The 20,397-nt window shown below is 37.2% G+C and overlaps 2 protein-coding genes across 4 annotated transcripts; both read left to right on the forward strand.

The window, feature by feature from the left end:
* The first annotated feature begins 533 nt into the window (after positions 1-533).
* LOC143445575 (uncharacterized) lies at positions 534-8,196 on the forward strand. 3 transcript variants are annotated; one of them, XM_076944773.1, is made up of 22 exons: positions 534-628; positions 1,128-1,238; positions 1,530-1,672; positions 1,821-1,936; positions 2,006-2,105; positions 2,350-2,508; positions 2,716-2,843; positions 3,033-3,106; positions 3,256-3,273; positions 3,358-3,536; positions 3,748-3,925; positions 4,127-4,299; positions 4,396-4,460; positions 4,602-4,701; positions 4,904-5,059; positions 5,236-5,363; positions 5,460-5,533; positions 5,691-5,738; positions 5,879-6,082; positions 6,159-6,329; positions 6,532-6,702; positions 7,768-8,196. In XM_076944773.1, exons 2-22 carry the CDS (start codon positions 1,154-1,156, stop codon positions 7,998-8,000), a joined length of 2,703 nt encoding a protein of 900 aa, XP_076800888.1. In that variant the 5' UTR covers positions 534-628; positions 1,128-1,153; the 3' UTR covers positions 8,001-8,196. The 3 variants fall into 3 exon arrangements, with proteins under 3 accessions (XP_076800888.1, XP_076800890.1, XP_076800889.1); XM_076944775.1 differs by having other exon boundaries at positions 1,875-1,936; XM_076944774.1 differs by lacking the exon at positions 534-628 and adding an exon at positions 641-660.
* A 717-nt stretch (positions 8,197-8,913) lies between these two features.
* Positions 8,914-20,388, forward strand: LOC143445574 (rifampicin phosphotransferase-like). Its single transcript, XM_076944772.1, has 31 exons — positions 8,914-9,319; positions 9,545-9,693; positions 10,166-10,315; positions 10,738-10,865; positions 11,413-11,487; positions 11,577-11,690; positions 11,832-12,068; positions 12,276-12,400; positions 12,524-12,671; positions 12,942-13,137; positions 13,272-13,328; positions 13,434-13,483; positions 13,683-13,721; positions 13,926-14,112; positions 14,280-14,344; positions 14,509-14,659; positions 14,741-14,846; positions 14,979-15,139; positions 15,268-15,389; positions 15,742-15,814; positions 15,957-16,049; positions 16,212-16,343; positions 16,456-16,684; positions 17,414-17,559; positions 17,845-18,000; positions 18,243-18,337; positions 18,429-18,564; positions 18,654-18,745; positions 19,464-19,659; positions 19,791-19,968; positions 20,077-20,388. Exons 1-31 carry the CDS (start codon positions 9,217-9,219, stop codon positions 20,139-20,141), a joined length of 3,954 nt encoding a protein of 1,317 aa, XP_076800887.1. The 5' UTR covers positions 8,914-9,216; the 3' UTR covers positions 20,142-20,388.
* The last annotated feature ends 9 nt before the right edge of the window (positions 20,389-20,397 follow it).

Consider the following 20,397-nt stretch of genomic DNA (forward strand, 5'->3'; position numbering starts at 1 on the left):
ATTTTAAGCATTTTCTTGTTATACGAAAACAAGCTTTGTTAGGTGTAGGCTACATGATATTAGTGTAGGTAAAGATAACGATACGGATCAACTTAACTGTTCTGAAAACCTTGTGCGATCTACTCTAAGGTTTATAGCATGTTGTGAATTGGTCTTTAATTGTTAAGTTTTTCGATTCATTTAACTCAGTTCAAGTCAGGTTATTCATTCAGTTAAGCCGTTACATGTTATAAGCCATGTGATCAACAGTGAGAAACAGGGTAACTTGGATGGCTGTTTATTCGCCACAAGAAATAAGCAACTGCAACTAGCGCGGGCGCTTATGAAGTATTAAGTGACTATTTCACCACATGTTGGTGACGCAACTCATTGTTAAATATTGGCCATTAGGTTAAGAAAATGGGCTTGCAAAAGGTTGATTTTGAGCTTTAGGGTTTAATTGAAGTTAGATTTAGATCAGAAGGTTCATTTAGTGATTTAGGTTAGCTTTAGTTTAGTCTATGCCTATGGTCTAAACTGTTATGTTTTATATTAGCTTATAACATTTAAGTTAGGGTAACAAGAAACTGTGCCCCTAACGTACAATTTTTACCAGTGAAATAGTGACAACTTGAACTCTAAAGAAAAGGTATCCTAATCAACTTAAATAATGCAATGCACGTAAGCAATATATCAAAAGCAAAAATAAAAAACTGTTCTGGTGATGTATACACTATAGGTTAATACAGATATTTCATGCATGTCGATTTTAAAATTAGTTAAACCAATCGTTAAGCTTGCAAACAAACATAGTTGAAAAATGAAATAAAAACAAAATTTGTCAGGAAAAAGTTTGGTTTAACAGTTCACATGGCCCGACGGCCGCATGGTGGTAACAAATTAACTGCGAGTAACAAATATTACCAGTTTTTGGGCGATTGTTTTATGCTTTGGCCAGGGATCATGTCCTGTTTTTTTGCCTTGAGGCTAGTTGTTAACATCAAACAAAAATAATTAACATTCTTCTATAATCAATGTTGTTGGAAACAGTTTGCAATTAGAATTGATAACTTACAAAATATTTTTGTAATCGTCAAGTAACCAAAAACCGACCGTTTTAGTCCTTATTTTGAATATTTTTTCAACAGGCAAGGTGACGTTCATTACGTAAACTATGTTAATCGTAAGGATCCGTATATTCATCGTTGTTGTTTTGTTGTTGGTCACTGACGTTGTTCAAGGGCGAAGTACAGATGAAGGTAAGTTTGTTGAAAAAGTATAAGGTATTCCAAATTTCCTTCAAATATTTATTACATTTTAATATAAACATAAAAAAGAATATATTTGAAAGTTGAGCATTGAAAGCTTTAAAACAGAGTAGTTTTATAGCAATTAACCCTTCCTTTAAGCCAAAAGATGTTAAGCTACAGGTGGGCAATACAAGCAAACACGATGAAACAACAATAACAATTTTCTGCTTTCTTTGCAAATACATAACCTGAAAAATATTGTGACTTGGACTAGCTTTCAATTTGTGCATTTAAACTTAGTTCAAAATTTTCTTGACGCCGCTGCGAAAGTGTCAAATATGATTACGTCCGTCATACCAAGCTGGCATACATACGACTATGACGGTGAAGATGATTTTTCCATCAGGGATGGAGGAATTGATATGTTTGATGTTGGAAATAAGGTTCGGAAATGTCGCATTGTTTTGTTTTTAAATTATCTGCTATATCTATAAAACTTAAACTTATTAAATCTTAAACCATTATATCTATTAACACTTAAAATTCGAGTGCTTGTGTACCAAACTATAACAGTCTTGACTCTTTTTGTAGAAATTTGCAAATTACGTGTTTTTTCTGCTTTTTATACTCACCAACTTAATGCAGATCAGAATGTTTATTGATCAAGAAAGAGTGTTCCGCTACTTAACTTACAACGACACATACCGGTAAGGTTAAACCAGGCTGATGTCACGCTGCATTGACCTTCATAATCTGCTGGTTCAATTTGAATGCAGGTTTCCGGGCTTTGAGTACGGTACACTTGCAATTCAACCATTCTTTGCACTGGCATGGATCAGAAACTCTAGAAGAAGGACGCATAGCTATACCATGAGTGTGAGTAGTAATTTAAACCGTCGTATTGATATACAAGTTAGCTGAATTACCTACGCCTTTAGACTGTACAATTCAATTTGAATTGAACTTGTCAGTAACAGAGCCAAACGTTTCCGCATTAAATCGCTTGCAAGTTGATTAAGGAAATGAACAAGGTTTACAAATATAGTAATATAGTATGGTGTGAGCAAATGGCGAAAATAAGATAATAGCAAGAATTCTATGGCTATCCTTCACCACACAGGTGACGGGTGAAGCTGGTGCGGATGGGAGAGGGAGAATTGATCTGCAGAACGGTACTTTCTCTATGAAAGGAATCTCTACTTCTTACCAAGTTTTTCAAATTAGCAACGCCGGTGATCCAAGCATTGTTAATCTACATTTTTACATGAAAAGCTCGTCGGTAAGACAACGTTTTAATCATGAGAAAAATAGTAAATCATTCCGCTATAAATCAGAAGTTACGATAAATGGTAAATACAGCTCTGTTAGCTCATCATAATAATACTGCGTAATCACGCATATGTCTTGACTACTATTATGACCAGTACGCCAAGACTGTTAACGTTTTCTTGTGGTTTTGTTCTTGATTTTAAAATTTTGCTTTTAGCTATGGAAGTCTAAACCGGGTTCATTCGAGTTGGTTGACTTTTCTTCTACAACCGAATACGCCAACAGTACGGTTCGTTTATCAGGAAGACCAAGGAATGTTTTGATGGGTTATGTTTTACTTTCAAGGTAAATGTTTTTGTTGTTGTTTCAAGGTAAATACTTTGTTGTTGTTTCATTAATTATTGTTTAATAATTGTTTGACTGTTCTCAAGTTCACTTGTAGATTCATGAATCACCTGCAGAACATAAACTACAGCTTTTGTATGATCATAAAGCTTTGTTATGTTTTGAAATGCATGTATTGTCTCTTTTCAGGCGACCAGAAGATTTATTGGATTCATCGTTGGTCAAGCAGGTGTTGACTATTTTAATAAACGACTTTGCGCAATGTTAGTTCAAACTGAAATATTTTGAACAGTAAAGTGACATAAACTTTACATAAAACTGCAACAAATCATTGCTTATTTATTTGTACCACGCAGTAGAATTATAAACAATATGAGTAGTAATCATCAATAATTTTATTTTATTTTTTCAGTGGGTCCCATTTATCCAGGTAAGCATTTCTGATAAGGCAACAAGTACTACAACGCAATTTTTTGAAGTTCTAATAAATCCTTTAATGTTTTTACGGAATAAGTGCCAAGGAGAAATTGTGGACAGTTGAAGTTAGTTGCGGACGAATGTGAAAAGAAAGTTCTAGAGTCTCCCAATTATCCGCATCCGACAGATTTCGATTGCATTTGGAAAATTAAGGCACCAAAGGGCTACTACGTGCAATTTGAATTTACCGACGTTGAAAGCAACAAACTCCTCAAGGTAATCCAGTAATCGTCTTGACAAATAACATTGAAACATTTCTTTTGCACTAAAACAAGAGTATATTCTGCAGCACTTACTATAGACCCATAAAAGTGTCATGGTTTAAATTACTCGATAGAGTTAAAGGAACCCTTCTAATTTTTTTATAGCCATATAAAAACGTTTATGGCTATATGGCCGAGCTAATGAGCATGTAGAATTTTTGTAGCTTTATGAACGACCTTTGTCCACACTCAACATATCCAACATCAACCACAACCTGTTTTATTTGCGTGGCCCCTTGTATCCCTCACTGCTTTCCACCAGGAGCAATAAAGTATTTGTTGAATACCATGAGCCAACGACAGGTTTTAACAAAAGGTTTCGTCTCACCTATCAAGCCAAGAGTAAGAACGGAAAAGAGTAAAACCTCAAATATTTTTATCTAACTCATTGTCTGCTTGCTACTTATTATCCATACTTCAATGTTTAAAAGAGTGTTTAATTTAGTAAAATTTTAGGGACAGAAATATTTACTTTATAGCTGGGAACTAATTTACTGATGTTTTGAAAAAACTGGACACGTGACCCTTCGAATATGTTTACAGTCGCAACAGACATCATAAGCCTTCATTTGGAGGCTTTTCAAGGTTTTTCAGCAAGAATAAGAAATGCCGTGCCTGACTGGTTCAACTATAACTACGACGATTACACTCCGCCAATCAACACCATATTTGATTCCGGAATCGGACATTTTCCTTTTCTCAAAAATGGAAATAAAGTGACAAATTTTGTTTTCAGTCTATTCCTTATTTTGTGTAGTGTAACTCAACGTTAGCTCGTCTGTTACTTCTTCATTACACTCTCAACTTTGTAGATTCAATTTTCTATTGATCGGGAGGATAGCAACGCACATATAGCAACTTATAACGACATTTACCGGTAGGAAAGCAGGGATGTGACCGTTTGTAAAAATCTTATGCAAACGGAAAAGGCTACAATTAAACTCTAAAATGTTTACAAACGCATGCTATGAAAGTTGCATGCAAAATTAATAACCGTATTATATCTAAAAATGAACAGATCTTCACTTGTTGAAATTGGAACCACAACAAATCACCCTTTTACTGCCCTCATGTGGATAAAAAATCATGACAAGGAAGCGCACGAATACTATTTGAAGGTACAGTAATTGAGTTAGCTTTGCAGTTAATAATTTCTAAACCAGTTTTATTTTCGTCCTTTTCCACTTTTGTTATGTCTGCAAATTTTCTCAACAAAATGCTGCAATCTTAATGCAGTGGTTATACCGTGTGTTAATGATTACAGGAAGGTGCTAACGTATATCATCTTGGACTATTGGTTATGTTCTTATATCACTTTAGGTAAGTGGAGCTTACGCAGTGGCAGATGTTTTCGATTCAACAACATTTTCCTCAAGTTTATCCGGCAGTGGCCTGAAAATCGACTATACCGTCCATGAACTATGTTATAATGATAAAAGAGTAATAGAAGTTTTCTTTTACGTGGAAAGCGAAACGGTACAAGCTGTTTTTACAATTTATCTAACTTGGAGATTTTGTTTAATATTTGACATCAAGCGCCATTTTCGAATATTTTCCTCTCGTACATCACTACCTAAAACTTTTTTGGAGAGGCTTATTATCATTGTAGTAAAGGTTTATATAACTTTACTAAAGCGTTTCTTATTTTTTAGCTATGGAATTCAGAGCCTGGAAGCTTTGAAGATGTAAGCTTGTCCAACGTTGGCAGTGTCTACAATCATCTTGTTCGTGTTACAGGGAGGCCTAAGAACGTATTGCTAGGTTATATGCTCTTGGGGAGGTAGGCCATAATCTTCTCAAGTTGACAGCCCAAAGTCTAAATTAGGCTACTAAGCCTCAAACTAAGACGGTTTACAAACCTATCTTTAAAATTTAGAAGATCTGAATTTGCTACGCCTACGACAGTTTTTAAGGAAGTCATAAAAATTGTTCTAGCGGGGATACCCCTAAGTAAGTTTTGTTGAATTACTCTCAAAGTGCTTTACAGCATTAAGATTATTTTAAACTCTTTTTTTTCGACGGTGACAATCGACATACCTAACCTTACCCATAGCAGCGCGTACCTAAGTTATCCTTCCAATAAGTTGGTTGCCTTTGGGTTCTGCAGGTTTGACACGCGCAAAATCTAAAAGAACACCAGAGAAATGCAAGGAAGGTGAGCATTTGTGTCTTTCAATAACAACTTGAAACGTTAAAAACGCAGCCTATATAGTAGCAAAGTTACAAAGCGGAACCTGTCCAACTAATACTGCTTTGCAAATACGGAGAAATCGCATAACTGTATGTATGATTTAGCTGAAACATGTAAGCCGTTACTTTCCACTGCTCTGCTTAATCGGCTTTCCTTCTTATGCACCAATGAAAACAACATCGGATCTTTGTGTTATCTCTATTGTTCTTCTGGTCTTAACCTACGTGGAGATGCCGTAGTCCGATGCCAAAACAATGGGAAATGGACCGCTACATTAGCCCTTACAAAATGCGTCTCCGTACCAAATGGTATAGAAAAATGAACCTTTCTTGGTGCTGGCGCCGGGTTAAATAAAAGTTAATACCAATTTGAATACATTAATAGGTTTGTGCTTGCCTGGAAAAATTAAGGTGAACTGCCCTGTCCGGCCATGTGGGGCAGCGTCTTGCCCAGGGTTACCTGCGGCAAAATGTATGGACGACTACTGCGGCGGATGTTTTGCAATGTTTATTGATTCCTTTGGAAATAGGTTAAGTGATGAAGATTGCGATCCAAGTGAGTCTACCTAAACCTTGCATTAATGATATTTAAAATTCTGACAGCGTATTTGTACCGTGATAACATAATAGCAATTAGCATGAAAACTGAAGTACCTATCTAAGTTGGATGGCGGTTTATGAAATAAAGATGTTTATAACTTATGTATTAGAGATGGAAAAACATTGACATGGAGATTATCTTATAAACATTTGTGCAGACCGATGTCCGCCTGGCGTTAAGCCTGTCAAATGTGTAGTACCACCATGCAACGTGGCTTCATGTCCTACCTGGCCTGATGCCACGTGCACCAACGATAACTGTGGTGATTGCAGGGCGATTTTCACCGATTCGGTCGGGAATGTACTTTCCATGCAACAATGTAACGCATGTAAGTACTGTATAGCAGTTTTAAAGTATTATTGTTTTATCTGTACATTTACCTTTAAGTTAATTTTGTTGCTGTGACGCTTTGTTGGTTTACCTTTCCGGAGTGGCCACGTAATTGCACCCTCACGGGTTTGCACCCAAACAGAATGTCAACCACACAGGATTTTACCCACACGCAATTGCACACGTTCGGGCTTTGGGACTGCAAGAAACAATAATACTGCAAGTACTCTAATATGTAAGAAAATAGGTTACATAAGTAGGCCTACCATGGATAACAGTTAATTGATTTTTAAAAACATATTTAGCCTAACAGATCGGTTACAAGCATAGATATGATATAAACACCACATCGTTTATAAACGGAATTGTACCCACACAGAATAGCAACCACAAGCGATTAAAGCTATACAAAATTACACCCAAATGAGATTGCACCCACGTGGATTCAGTCTTGCACCTAGGGTTTTAGCGCCAATTAAGGCACAGAGGCAACGTTTGCTTCCCCACTTGTCAAAGTAGCCTAAATGAGAAAAACGAACACTGAAGAAGCGAACTACAATGGAATTTATTTAATTTCCACGTTTAACGATCCCGTCTCTCGTGCAAAAAGTGCAATGCGCAAGTTATGAAATGAATTCTAACATTCATTCACACAATAGAAGTTGGCTGGCCATTTATAGCGTACAATTTTGAAACGCCGTATAGAACGATTTTGATGCCGTGTAACCATGGATGTAGTATAAACTCGATTTATAAACGATATAGTGTTTATAGTATGTCTATGCGTGTAACCCACTTGTTAGGCTAAAGATGTTTTTCTAAATCCTTTAACTGTTATCCATAGTACGTACGTAACGTATTTTCTTACATATTACAATTCTTGTTTCCTGCAGTCCCAAAGCCCGAACGTGTGCAATTGCGTGTGGGTGCAATCCCATGTAGGTGCAGTTACGTTTCGGTGCAATTCCGAGTGGATGCAGTTTCGTGTGGGTGCAATCACTATGGAACCACTTTCTGAAGATAGAAAGCTTGCGCATTTTTTAATTCTTAATCTACCATGTAGTTCCAGGGTGCTCATCTCCAGTTCAAAGCAAGGTTCTTTTGAGTTATGCGCTCAGCTGTACCTACCCCGACTACAGAGTTGGAACGTCGTGTTATGCCACATGTCCCAATGGAACGACAAGACGAGGAACAGGATCCATCATTTGTCAAAGACGTGGTTTTTCCTATTCGTGGAGTGGCAGTTTTGCATCTACTCGCTGTGGAGTTTGCCTTTACCCGCCATTCTTTTGCTAAAGAGGAACTAGACTGTATTTTAACCTCCTTTTGCACAGACTCTTTATTCGTTAGTATCCGCTACATACCGAATATATATGGAATTTGAACATGTAAGGATCCAGCAATGAAGACCCTTTTTTCTGAATGCTAGTGTTCGCTTGGAAATAACTATATCGTTAATTAAATTATTCGCTGTTCACTGCGTGTTTCACAACCCTTTTTGTCTTTTCACTTATTTTTCCAGTTGTAAACAAAGGCAGCATATACAACATAGGCTACAAACCAGCTGCGCATGATGCATGCTTTCAATTGAACCAGTTCCATTTTCAGTAGAACTCCGAAGATATGGTTCCTTATAGTTAGAGTACAGTATAGTTGTAAAACATATACGCCGTCACAGGATTAGATTGCAAAAGGTAACACTATAGAAAAGGTTCCGCTACGTGACACCATTGCATCTTAGTATTGACGATGTGAATCACGTGATGATGGTACACGGAATGACGGAACGAATAAAATGGTACACAGCAGAAATTTTAAAAGGTTGATGCACGAAGAGGTTACTCGCGAACCGATGTTTCGTTTGAATGAATATAAAATATGGCGAAATCCTTTCGATAAACCCAGACCAAGATTTCTTTTCCACGTGCTACCGATTAAACTTGTCCATGGTGATCTAAGATATTATAAATTTGTGGTTATTTGAGTCTTTAAGCTTTTTGGTACAAACATAAGATTCTGGAGGTACGTATGACAAGGAGAGCTGTCGGCGTTCTTACGGATAATTAATCCAACTTCTTTTATCTTAAAAGCAATTATAATATCGCATAGGACAGGCAAATCTACTTGTTTCAGACATAGAGCATATCGCAACGCAAAACGCACGACCAAATTTCAACGAAGACTTGCAGGAACCTTTCACGAAAACATAACACGGATCTCAACAGGCATTCATCACGTGATTTAGAAAACATTTGCTGTCAGCGTGAGTCCAGCCTTTCTACGTAGGCGCTGACGTATTCTACACGCTGTGTGCCTTGAAGCGTTCACTATGTTAGTGTCTGTCAGTCGCGGCAACGTCGCGTAGTTTTGGTCCAATTAATCTGATGTGTAGATATGAACTCAGTACCCAGGGAAAATAGTAACTGAACTCTCAGTGAAAAGATTAGTGTCGTAGTTTGAAATTTGCAGAGAAATATTGCTGTCGGAACGAGGAGGCAATTGAAAAACCAGTATGTTTTTTGAGCTCGTTGCCTTGATTTTGCTTGTCATTTTTCTTAAAGCTTTTTGGGATTTCAACAGTAATCCACATGACGGCAATCATTACAATCATCCAGGTAAATATGATTCAGCCGCCGAGTGGTTTGTGCCGCTGTTTCATGAGCTAGTTCACTTTCAAAGTAATGTTTGCTTTGAAGTAAAATTTTGCTGAAATCTGATAAAGTGGTAAAAGTTTACAAATTTTTGTGAAAGTAAATTACGTTGGTTGTTACTTATTAAATCACAAGCCTATACAGTGATACGGGTATAACCACGCCGACCGAAACTGTACCTTAATACAGGTGTGTTGTTCGGACTCAAGAAATTTCTCACTAGAGCGTTCTTACAAAGCTACGAAACATGGACAAAGCGGAAAGCCCTACAACCTTTAAATGACCTAATTCATTTCCTTCATGAAGAAAATGTGGTTGAAATGTCAAGCATTTCCGATGTAAGTCCCATGAAGATTCTTCCGGACGAATGTTATTGCAGACATGTTTGCATAATTCGTGACATCGCGTTATCAAATATGTATTCCGTGTATGTTATATATGGTCTTATGTCATATAATATTGGTGTTTCATAACCAGTATGTACCTCCCAATATCAGCGTAACTATACCGTAACTGTTATGTATTGATCTATACAACGCATGTTTGGCGAAAGTCATGTAAAGTTTTTGCTATGGTTACCGTGTTCACGTAAATATTTTGACATCAGTGGTTTCCGTGGCGTTACGTTGAATTATCGTCGACGAAGCCGAATTTGTCGCATTGGACTTTTCATGTTCAACTGTCAATGTGACCATTTGTTCACGTGATTTGTTTCTTCCGTGAAATACAATCGGACACTGAACAAATGCAATGAACCAGACAAGTTAGAAATAACACATGATCCTTTTTTAAGAAGTTTGTCTTTTTCAGGGGCATGTCGTCATTTCTTTCGATGGTCTGATGGAAAATGGATCTGACGTAACTCAAAGCACGGTACTGAGTTTAAAACTGATCATGCGTTCAAAATCACAAGCTGACCTGGTTCTCTATTTACAAGTACCTGAACACGGATTTTTACAGGTACGCTATAACACAATCACGGTTAAGTATGGGTTTTTAAATCATGAGCAACCTGTTAAACCTGGCAGTGTTAAGCGATGCTTGATTCGCTTATAAGCTTTTGAAAGCTGTAAATCCACCGCACGAACAAACTGTTTAATAAGCCGCGATAAGTACGTCCACTTTCTCTTTACCGTTGTTTTTGACCTACGAAATGCATTTACATTACACGGTCTACTCTATACCATGGGCGATAACATATTGTTGTATTGTAGGCTATAAACTTATAAGCACCGAAACTAAACATATTATCATTATCAAACATATAGGACTGTTTTCTGTAATATTTTACGTCGTATGTGGGTTAATAAAATATAAGCTTAAAGTTACGTCACAAGCAATGTAACCTCAGCACTGTTACTAAATAATACTTACGTCTTTAGCTACCAAACCATCCGGACACTGTGACCTGTTATTCATCGGGAAATGATCGCTTCCATGCGGAAGGAGTCTCGCTGGAGATGTTGGAACCGATGCAAAGATGGAGGATTTCGTATCGAGGATTAATGAGGTCTGTGTTTGCTCCAATCTGCTAAAACAGCATGGCGAAGGATTTTTCTTTATATGAAATGAATTCCTACTAATTAGTTATAGCGGTTTAAAGAAGGTTATGCTGGTACTTTATGCGTCCTGTATAATTTTCGTATATGTTTGAGGTTTTATTTCCTAAATATTTCAACCATTACCTGCTAAGTGCTAACCCACGCAAAAACTTCCTTTCATAATGACAAGTTAACGTATAGATTGTAACTGGTATAGTGGCATTTGGTAAATCCATATATACGTTATACATAAGCAACAGTATTATGAGATCCGTTCTATCAAAAAGTTACGATTTGTTTACACTGGTGAATACAATATAGTAGACTTTATAGTAAGTGGCGCAACAATAATTGAGATACAATTTATGAGCAATCACTTGATCGTTACACTTGCACGTAATTTTCTTTTTGAGTTATTCTTTTCTCAGAATTGAAGTTAATTTTATGTCCTTTTAAAGTCAATATAAGAAATGACCGTAAGTGAACAGAGTTTATTTTGGCTGCATTTTGTCACAGAATGGTCGACACGAACAAAGACACATCACGATGGTCAGACGGAAAGAGTTTAGTCTTCGTTAAATTTAGATTTCTGTAAGTTTAATCGCTACGTAAGTATCCTTTTAGTCACTTCCTCCGCCTATATTAACTTTATTGTTTTAATGACGTCACTGACTTTCAAGGTGGACGTCATACTCCACTCCTCACTACTTCGTCAGTGATGCGGACGTTCGTCTTTTGTCGGACGCTATCGCTCGCGAGCCCTGGGGCGTCGATTTTTGGCCAAAAACAAAGAGGTTGTTAGATTATTAATTGGTCGCTTTTTGCGGTTGTTTTCGTTTTGGCTTTGTTGAAAGCCGTCTTTTCTGATAATCGCGTTCTCTTTTTTGTCTTTACCCACTTTGTTTATCGAAATTAGTTAACAATCAAAATTCCAGATTTTACGAAAGCAATCATTCGTACGAGCAATGGGGGCAGATGAGAGGCAACCTCTACATCGATGGGATGGAGGAAGGAGTTGCTGGGAGAGATATTTACATCCGAGGAACAAAATTCCTCTCCTGCGGATCGGATCATTTGTCTTTCTATCGCCGATATTTGCGCATCCGGGCGCGGTCAAATAACGGAGTCGATTTAAGTTTGGAGATTGTCAACACCAATAACTCTTTGACTCAGTGAGTAAATTAACTGAAAAAATATTTTTGCTATCCAGACGGAAATCGAAAAGAGGAAGTATTTCATCTTATAATAATCTTTACAACATATCTTTTTCACATTTTCTCAACACTTTCTTCCCTTCTTACTGATGCCGATGCATACTTTCAAAAATCCACTTAAGGCTTATTATAGAGTAACGTGAACTGATTGTAATAATCTTGTAGCGCCGTGGCTGGTTACGTTATATCAGATCGAAGAACTTACAGCATAACCTGGTTGGACTTGTGCCTTTGGGAACACGGCGAAAACGAAGAGATACCTGATGTCATTCAGTTCAACGTCGGCACAGGTATTGGGCTATGTGCATTGTAGCATAGACCATATCTTCTTAAGAAAACAACCATTTTTCATCCTTTGATTTTAGCTGATGTAAAGTTATTTTACAAAATTTTTCTTTTTTTCCGTTTTGTAGACCAAGAAAACTACAACGTTGTGTGCTTAATAAAAACGCGACCAATACATTACCACGGCGTGGATTGGAAGGGGAAGTCCCATACATGTTTATCTGACGTCTACATCGACTCGCGACCCGGGACCGGTTTTGTGGAATTTTATTACAGGTATAACATATCAACTTACTATACAGTTCATTATTTATTTATTTATGAAAGTACGTAAAAATAGATAAGTTACTTTTATCTTTGATGCTATAACTGTTCTATTTACTTTAGAAAAATATATCAAATACAGTAATGGATATAAAATATATACATCAGGTAAAATAAATTTAAAAAACATACTACATATTGTGCCGGGCATTAAAAAGTAATTGATTTTTTTCAAGCTACTATCAAATGCACAGCTTTAATCAATAATTTCAACTGTGTTAGTACTCCCAATGCCGTCTGCCCGATTGAAAGATCAATCCAGACCACCCTACTCGTGCCGCAGACGTACGTTGACAGCAAAAATAGATTAATAGCTTCTTTAATGGGAGAGGAAGCAAAAAATAAGCTCTTGGTCGGCAAGAAGGCTTGTTATTTGGCTTTCACCAATGTTTTCCTGGCAGAGTCGACGCTACCGGAGGTAAGTACCGCACTAAGAATAGTTCTGGGCGTGTGTACAGGAAATGCATTATAAGAGTGACTGGGGAAATTTCAGCTTGAGGGTTTAATATAATCAAGCCAGCTTGACTCTTTCAACTTTTACTTTGTTCGCAGTGCTATGTTCCAAACGGCTTTTGCGTAACCGCCAACGCATACAAGTTGCACCTGCAGGTAATGATTAAAAAAACCTGTTTTTACAAAATTGTGTTATTGGCTACCTCGTTAGAATGCTGCTTAGATTTAAACATTGCTCACCAGCAATCATCTGTTTTTCAGGAAAACCCGTATTTAAGAAAAATGATAGACCATTTGCAAGACGTTTTGAGGTAAAAAGAAATATTATCTTGTTACCTACCGTTGTGTTTGTTTTATAGTAACATATGATCGGTAATTATATCGCGTTCTGTGTCACAATAAACATTGTAATTTTTAGACGAACAACTCCTTTGACTGGTGTATATAATTGTTCGGATAAGTTGTTCATTAATTTCAAATAAATAGCGTAAATTTGTATAAATGTTTCAGTAATGAAGACAAAGAAGAAGTGTTCGACGTCAGCAAAAAGTAAGTTGTCAAAACGATGTGCTTTTATCACTGTCCAGACGACACAAGTTCCAAATATGCATCAAATGCTTGGCACGGTGGCTCGCCTATAAAATGAATACGCATTATACGAATATGTGGTATTTACCAAAGATTTATTGAACATGCAGCGTTAATGCAATTTTGAATTTTACTATTTCAGTGACGCATTATCCCTATTTGCAGGTGTTATGCAGCTTTTACAAATTCCATTCTTTCTTCCTCGCTCGTGTCACAAATACAGGAACATTTCTTCAAGTTGAAGAAGCAGAGAAACAGTAAAATAATAGTAGCTGTGAGATTCTCAAGCGTGGAAGAATATGACGAAAATCTCTCCTCACCTGCGTCCGTTGGCGTGAGCTGCATGAATCAGGTTTTGGCGGTTATAAGTTTTTGAATGTTTTGAAAACTTTTACACTCGTTTAGCGTTTATCCTTTACACGTCAAAGAATTGGAAGTTTACAAGTTGATTGTAAATGAACTTGCACCATGCAGCAATGAAAAACAAATCTGGATTCCCTATATAATTGATTTTTACAGGTTTTGAGCGCCATTTTAAAATGTTGGGCGTTTCAATTTTCTTACGAAGCTTTGCTGCATAGAAGGTATGTTTTAATAAATGGTTATGTGTTGATAAATAGATAAATAAATGTGTTCGTTATATATCCAAAACATTTATAATGAAAAACTTTAAACGTTTCATCAATTATTATCAAAAAGGCAGTTGACAAGTATTAGAACAAATTTCAGAAGTTCTGTATTTTCACAGAAAACACGGTCTTCCTTACGTTTCTGAAATGAGTGTCATCATACAACTAATGGTGGAACAGGAACGCATAGCCGGGGTGTTGTACACAAGCGAGCCTAATACTGGTGACCCCTTACAAAGTGTCATTGAGGTGTACAGTGACAATAAGAAAGTAAGGCTGTCAAAATTAATGTAAACATACTTAGTGTGAGGTATCATTTAATTCTAACTGTCCATTGTGCTGCGTCCCCAGAAGAGCAAAAAATGTGAGTCACTCACCGATAGATACGTTCTTAGGAAGCATAACAATGAATCTTATGTTGTTGTGGCGCATACTAGCAATAAGCCGACCCAAGCAAGTAAGTGGCCATAAGCAGTGAAACTACATACATTTTCATATATAACCATAATCTTGGTCTTTTTCGGGTTTCATCATAAGGATTCTGCCAAGGTATTTGAATAAATATTTAACAAACAAATCCACTTTTTAGGCAATCATGCGATCAAAAATTCCCTTTTACGTTTCCCAAAACATCAACGATGTTGTTTGAGTTACGACGATTTGGCAAAATTAAGCAAAGTAGCGGAAGCTTTGAAAACGTCTTTTCAAAGCGACCTGAAGATTAAGTGGTCTCTGAGTTCTACATCCGACGTAAGTTTAGCGGACATTTTTGCATCATGCGTCTATACGCAATATCTTATAAGTTTAATAAATCCTTTACGTTTCGCTATTTCCATATAAAATCCTAACATGTTTTAACTTGATGTATTGTTGCATAGGTATATATTTTACAAGCAAAGCCTTTGGTGATAGACCCACCAGAAAGTGACGACGAACTTTTGCATGAATTCGACACCGCTAAGATGGACGACCACAACCATACAGTAACATTCGAGCAGATGTACGTCATACGTATGTCGTGCCTAGCAATACTTGATTATGCAACCAAATCCAATCCAACTTATTATTAACTGAAGTAGTTTCCCACGCAAAGATCAAGTTTTGGAAATTCGTCATATTAAATGCACCCTTTCAATCTAAAATTGTTGAGTCCGACATTGACTTACGTGGACCCGCTGAGTATCTGGGTACCGTGCCACCTTGAAATATACTTGATTTTCTTCGAGAAACGTCCGCCTGAGATAAAAATTACCAACTTTATGATCAGATGGCTGTTTAATTCCATGGTGTTCTTACCATGAAGATATAAATTTAGAAGTTATATTTGATGAAATATTACGCCACTTTTGCAGGGGAATCTGTCCCGAAATGCCTACACCACTCACATTTTCAACTTTGTACCGGGCTGTAATTGAAGGTTTGCAGGTGTGCATTTTTTCCCCCATTCTTGGTTCTAGTAAGACTTTGCTTGTAGGCATGGTCGTACATGTTGTGGTGACGGAAAGAAATTGGTGGTGACTTTATTTTGGAAATGACTCGTAATATTTTTATATATTTTGTATTTCAGAGTTCAGATAAAGAATTGCGCAACAGAAAATCTTTCGACCTTCACGACGTCGCACTTAATATATTCGAAGGTCGCGTTTACGTAAACACTCAAGTGAGTCGAGTTCTGTGTTTCCTTGTTTTGTAATAATTAATTCAAGCGACATTGAACCGTGTCGACCGTAAATATAAAAGGTCACATCTGCGCAGTATATTTAGCAGAAACGTGATATTAGTGAACCGTAAACATGCGTCATGTTTTCCGCTCTATCTGCAGGATATCTCTATGCTGCGCTACGACGATTTATTTCGAGTTGACAGCCAAAGCATGCAGACATTCGACGAGCAACCGACCATGACATCTACGTCATTTTACTCGCGTCTGCGCTCTATTTTCAGAAGAACTATGGTAAGAAATGCACGATATTTGACGAGCAACGCGCACCAAGTTATAACGCTTCAACGCACGGTTCATCTAATCATTATCCAATATACATTCAATGTTTGTTATTTCCAAACAGGTCGTATTCAATGCATTCAGAAAGAACAGCGAACAGGAGCTGCTTGAATTTACGGAAACCGTCGAAAAAATTGACGTCACATCCGGTACAAGCATGGAACTGCACGAGAAAATATCAGAGGAAATCTTACCAGCTTTGACGAAACCGATCTTAATGCACGTGCAGTGTGCCACGAGGTTGAACTTCATTCGCAAGCTGGTGGAGGCCATCCTCCGTGCAAGTGGAACTGGTAAGTAAAGTTTAAGAGCTTTCATAAAAATTGTGTTGGGTTTTATGCGCCTTTAACCTCATTCGAATTGTGGAAATTTAGGTTACCAGAATGTACGTATGAACCTGTGTTTTATATAAGCGTCGTTACGAAAATTTTTTATCATTTACCTTGTTTCGGGTAAGACAAATACACTCTACTTTTGTTGCACAGCGCTTGCATAAGTGGCGGGTTTCGTGTAACGTAAAACGAGGGGTAGTCCGTAAGTTACAGCACATTCCTCGTGGTTTAAAATCGTATCTTTATTGAATACACCCGCTTTCACGCGCGTTGAGTCCGTCTGAGACACGCGAATTGACAAGGTCAAAACTGGGAGTGTGCTTCACACTTTGGCTGTTATCTTGATTGTAATTTAGTAGACAGATCACGTGTCGCTATAGGCATTTCGAGTCGGTAAACTTGTTATTTATGAACGTAGAGTTTACTGCAGCTTACAGCGATAATTATTTTGCCGCCAGCAAATTCAGAAAAATTATTGTCTTGTTTCTCAGTATTTTAGTGTTTTGTTTTAGCATCGTATACAAACCATCACATATAGCAGTTACCAGTTAATCGTTTTTTATTACTGAAAGAAAATTATTCTCCTTGCCATGTATCACTCTTCTTGTGCTTTGTTATAAAATGCTTTAAAGATGATTTATAAATATAGGCAAGAGTCTTCAGTGATGCAATTTTATTATTTTATTGTAGACCAGCCGACCTCACACGATGTGGATGTGCTCATGTTGATGGGTGACGTAGACGATGACGAAGATGAAAACATTCCTTGCTCGCTGCAGCGTTTAGTGACTGCACTGAAAGACCAAAAAGACGAATTTCAGGCCCTGAAACCTCTGGCTAGTATACAAAACAATTTTGCTTACTGTATATGTTAACGTCTGATACAAGGGTTGCAAACAGTGGAAAACAATTACGGCGAATAATGAAGTTAAAACCTTCTCATTTTTCACAAATAAAGGCGGTCTCTTTTGGCAAAGTATTGCACCGTGAAATGTTATAGAAGTTGTAACACCCACAGACAAATTATGCTTATGATATGCCAACAATTACGACTTCATCTATATTTAGTATTAGACTTAGCTAAAAATCAAAACTAAAAAAAACTGTTTGAACTATAACAGAAAGCTACCGATTGGCTGCAAAGCGATGCGAATGAGAAAGTGCAGGAACTTTACCAGGAGTTTATGACCAAATATGGTCATCGCAGCTTGGAAGAGACAGAATTACGAGAACTGTCGTGGTCGCAGGATACAACAAAAATAATTACAGCTATTAAGGTACTTCATGTGTTGCTGTGACACTATTTCTACTATAAATATATACTATAAATTTTATAAGCTACGTTTGTCAATCAATAAAAAGTTGTTTTTGAAGGGCGAAATATGGTAACCTACTGTATAAGCCTATACTTTGCTTAATGCAAGTTTTCGTAGGCTATTTTTAATCAACTAGAGATTTAAATTTAAGCTGTTATTATTCAAAATACTTCGAATTCATCAATGTATCGTTTACAACTCAGGCTCTGTTGGAAAATGACTGTATGTTGGAACAGAACGATGCAAAGAAGGAATCCATTGATACTACGGAAAAGCTTAAACTGCCACAAATTCATTGGTAAGTTTTGAAATAAGTTAAGCTAATCCAAAATCTCAATTAAGTTAATGCATACCACTGAATCACAACTAAACACTATTTTGCTCGTCAGCTATTTGCTAAAGACGCTACTGGCAAAAGCAAGACAAGCGATATCCCTGTGCAGACGCCTTCGTTCATTATATATGAGGAACGTTACTGTTTTCAAGAGGGGCTATTGGCACCTTGCTACGCAGCTAAAGAGAGAGGTAAATACTCCATTTGTAATAGACGTTTTGTAGTTTATAATTTGTCCGAGGATTACGTGTGAGTATAAAATTTTGAAATACCGTTTTAGATGAAGTTGCCGGATGAGGATCTCATGTACTTCCTTACTCACCGTGAGGTCATGATGTTGATAAAAAATTATTCTCCGAAACTTGTTGCGAAGTAAGCACGCGTTAATACTGAATTTGAAAGACTAACAAAATGGAGTTGTAACATAATAGAGCACAGCTTAGTCTTCAGTATGGACATTGGACACTTTAACAGCTATGGCTTTGAAATATCGTTTTGGTTTCGCTTCTAGCTTATGGCAGAGATGGTATAACTTAATGCATTGACTTGACTCTAATCAGGTTTTTGTAAAGACTGACTTGTCTTGTGTGTTATTTGTGTGTGTTAAAGACTTGACTGGTGTTAACATAGAAGTTTTGGGTAAATAGACTCAAGTCACAATCAAAATTAATTCAAGCTGTACTAGAGTCGGTTTTCATATTTATGGAATAATTTCTTCAAAAATCGCTAGGAAACGTATTCTGTTGAATGTGCAAAATCGTCAAAAATGGATAAATTTGATGTCATGCTCGTAATTAGGATTAGTCAGCACGAGTATCTACAGAAGAATGCCGCTTGTAGTATCAAAATATAACGAAAAGTAAATCGGAGTTAGTAACTTGGTATATTTTAAGATTTAGACATGAACATGAATGAATCGACTTGAAAAAAACAATTTAAATGACTTGACTTGTGTCATACAACCATAAAGACTTCTTTCCTTCACTGGCTTATGGTCTCGCCTTCTCGAGGATACGCTTATTTCAAAACTTTCGCCACCGAGTTAAAAGCATAGCACCATATCCATTCATTAAAGTTTTTCGTAACGCAGGTCAATAAATCGACGACACCTTTACTTTCGACATCAAAATTCGTGCTCAGAAGACACTGACACCTCTTCCATGAGCTCCTCCACCGGTTCTTTGGAGTATCGCGATTGTGTGTGCACAGGCATGACTGTGTTCCCAAAGAAAGTTCGTGGTCCAGCACGAGTTTTAACCGATATCACCGATGCTTTCTTGATCCAGGTAGGAATAATGAACTTGCTATGCGTTACATATTTTACAACACCACTTACGCTGGCAATGACATACATTTTATTCGTGTAAGAACCTACAGACATTTATTATACTGCAAGTTTCAGTGAGGTTTCTTTCAGGCCGGCGAGATACTTATCGTCAGGAGTCCTGATGTGGGCTGGACCCCATTCTATCCCGTTATCGCCGGCATTGTGTGTGAAGTTGGCGATATCATGTCCTGTGGAGCTAGTATCGCACGAGAATGGGGCGTCGCATGTATAATTCAAGCAAAAAACGCCACACGAAATTTCACAACAGGTAGCAAAGCAATAGTAGGCCTAATAGAGTGAAATTTATTACAGAAAGCAACATATGTGCCTTATAACAGCCTAAACATGAGCAAACGAACATAATTCTTGTTTACAGGCGAAATGGTCGTCTTGGATGGAGACAAAGGTACCATTAGACCAGCCTCGACTGCTGACAGGTAACAGCCCTGAAAGTGTAAACGAAGAACAGTGACTGTGCCCCTTGTACCGCGAAGTTGATTGAACAGGCCAACTGTTACGCTTCAATTCCGTTTTTCTTCGCTAAATTATTATTATCAACTGTTTGTTTATCGTTTCGTTTTAGGCCAGTTACTGAAACAAATGAACCGAAAACGCGACTTTTATACAACAATAGAACATTGCAGTAAAAATAAATCGATCCAATATCGCTATAGCGGTATACAAGAAAGATGTAATC

The sequence above is a fragment of the Clavelina lepadiformis genome, chromosome 2 (assembly GCF_947623445.1).
Source record: "Clavelina lepadiformis chromosome 2, kaClaLepa1.1, whole genome shotgun sequence".
Taxonomy (NCBI): Eukaryota; Metazoa; Chordata; class Ascidiacea; order Aplousobranchia; family Clavelinidae; genus Clavelina; species Clavelina lepadiformis.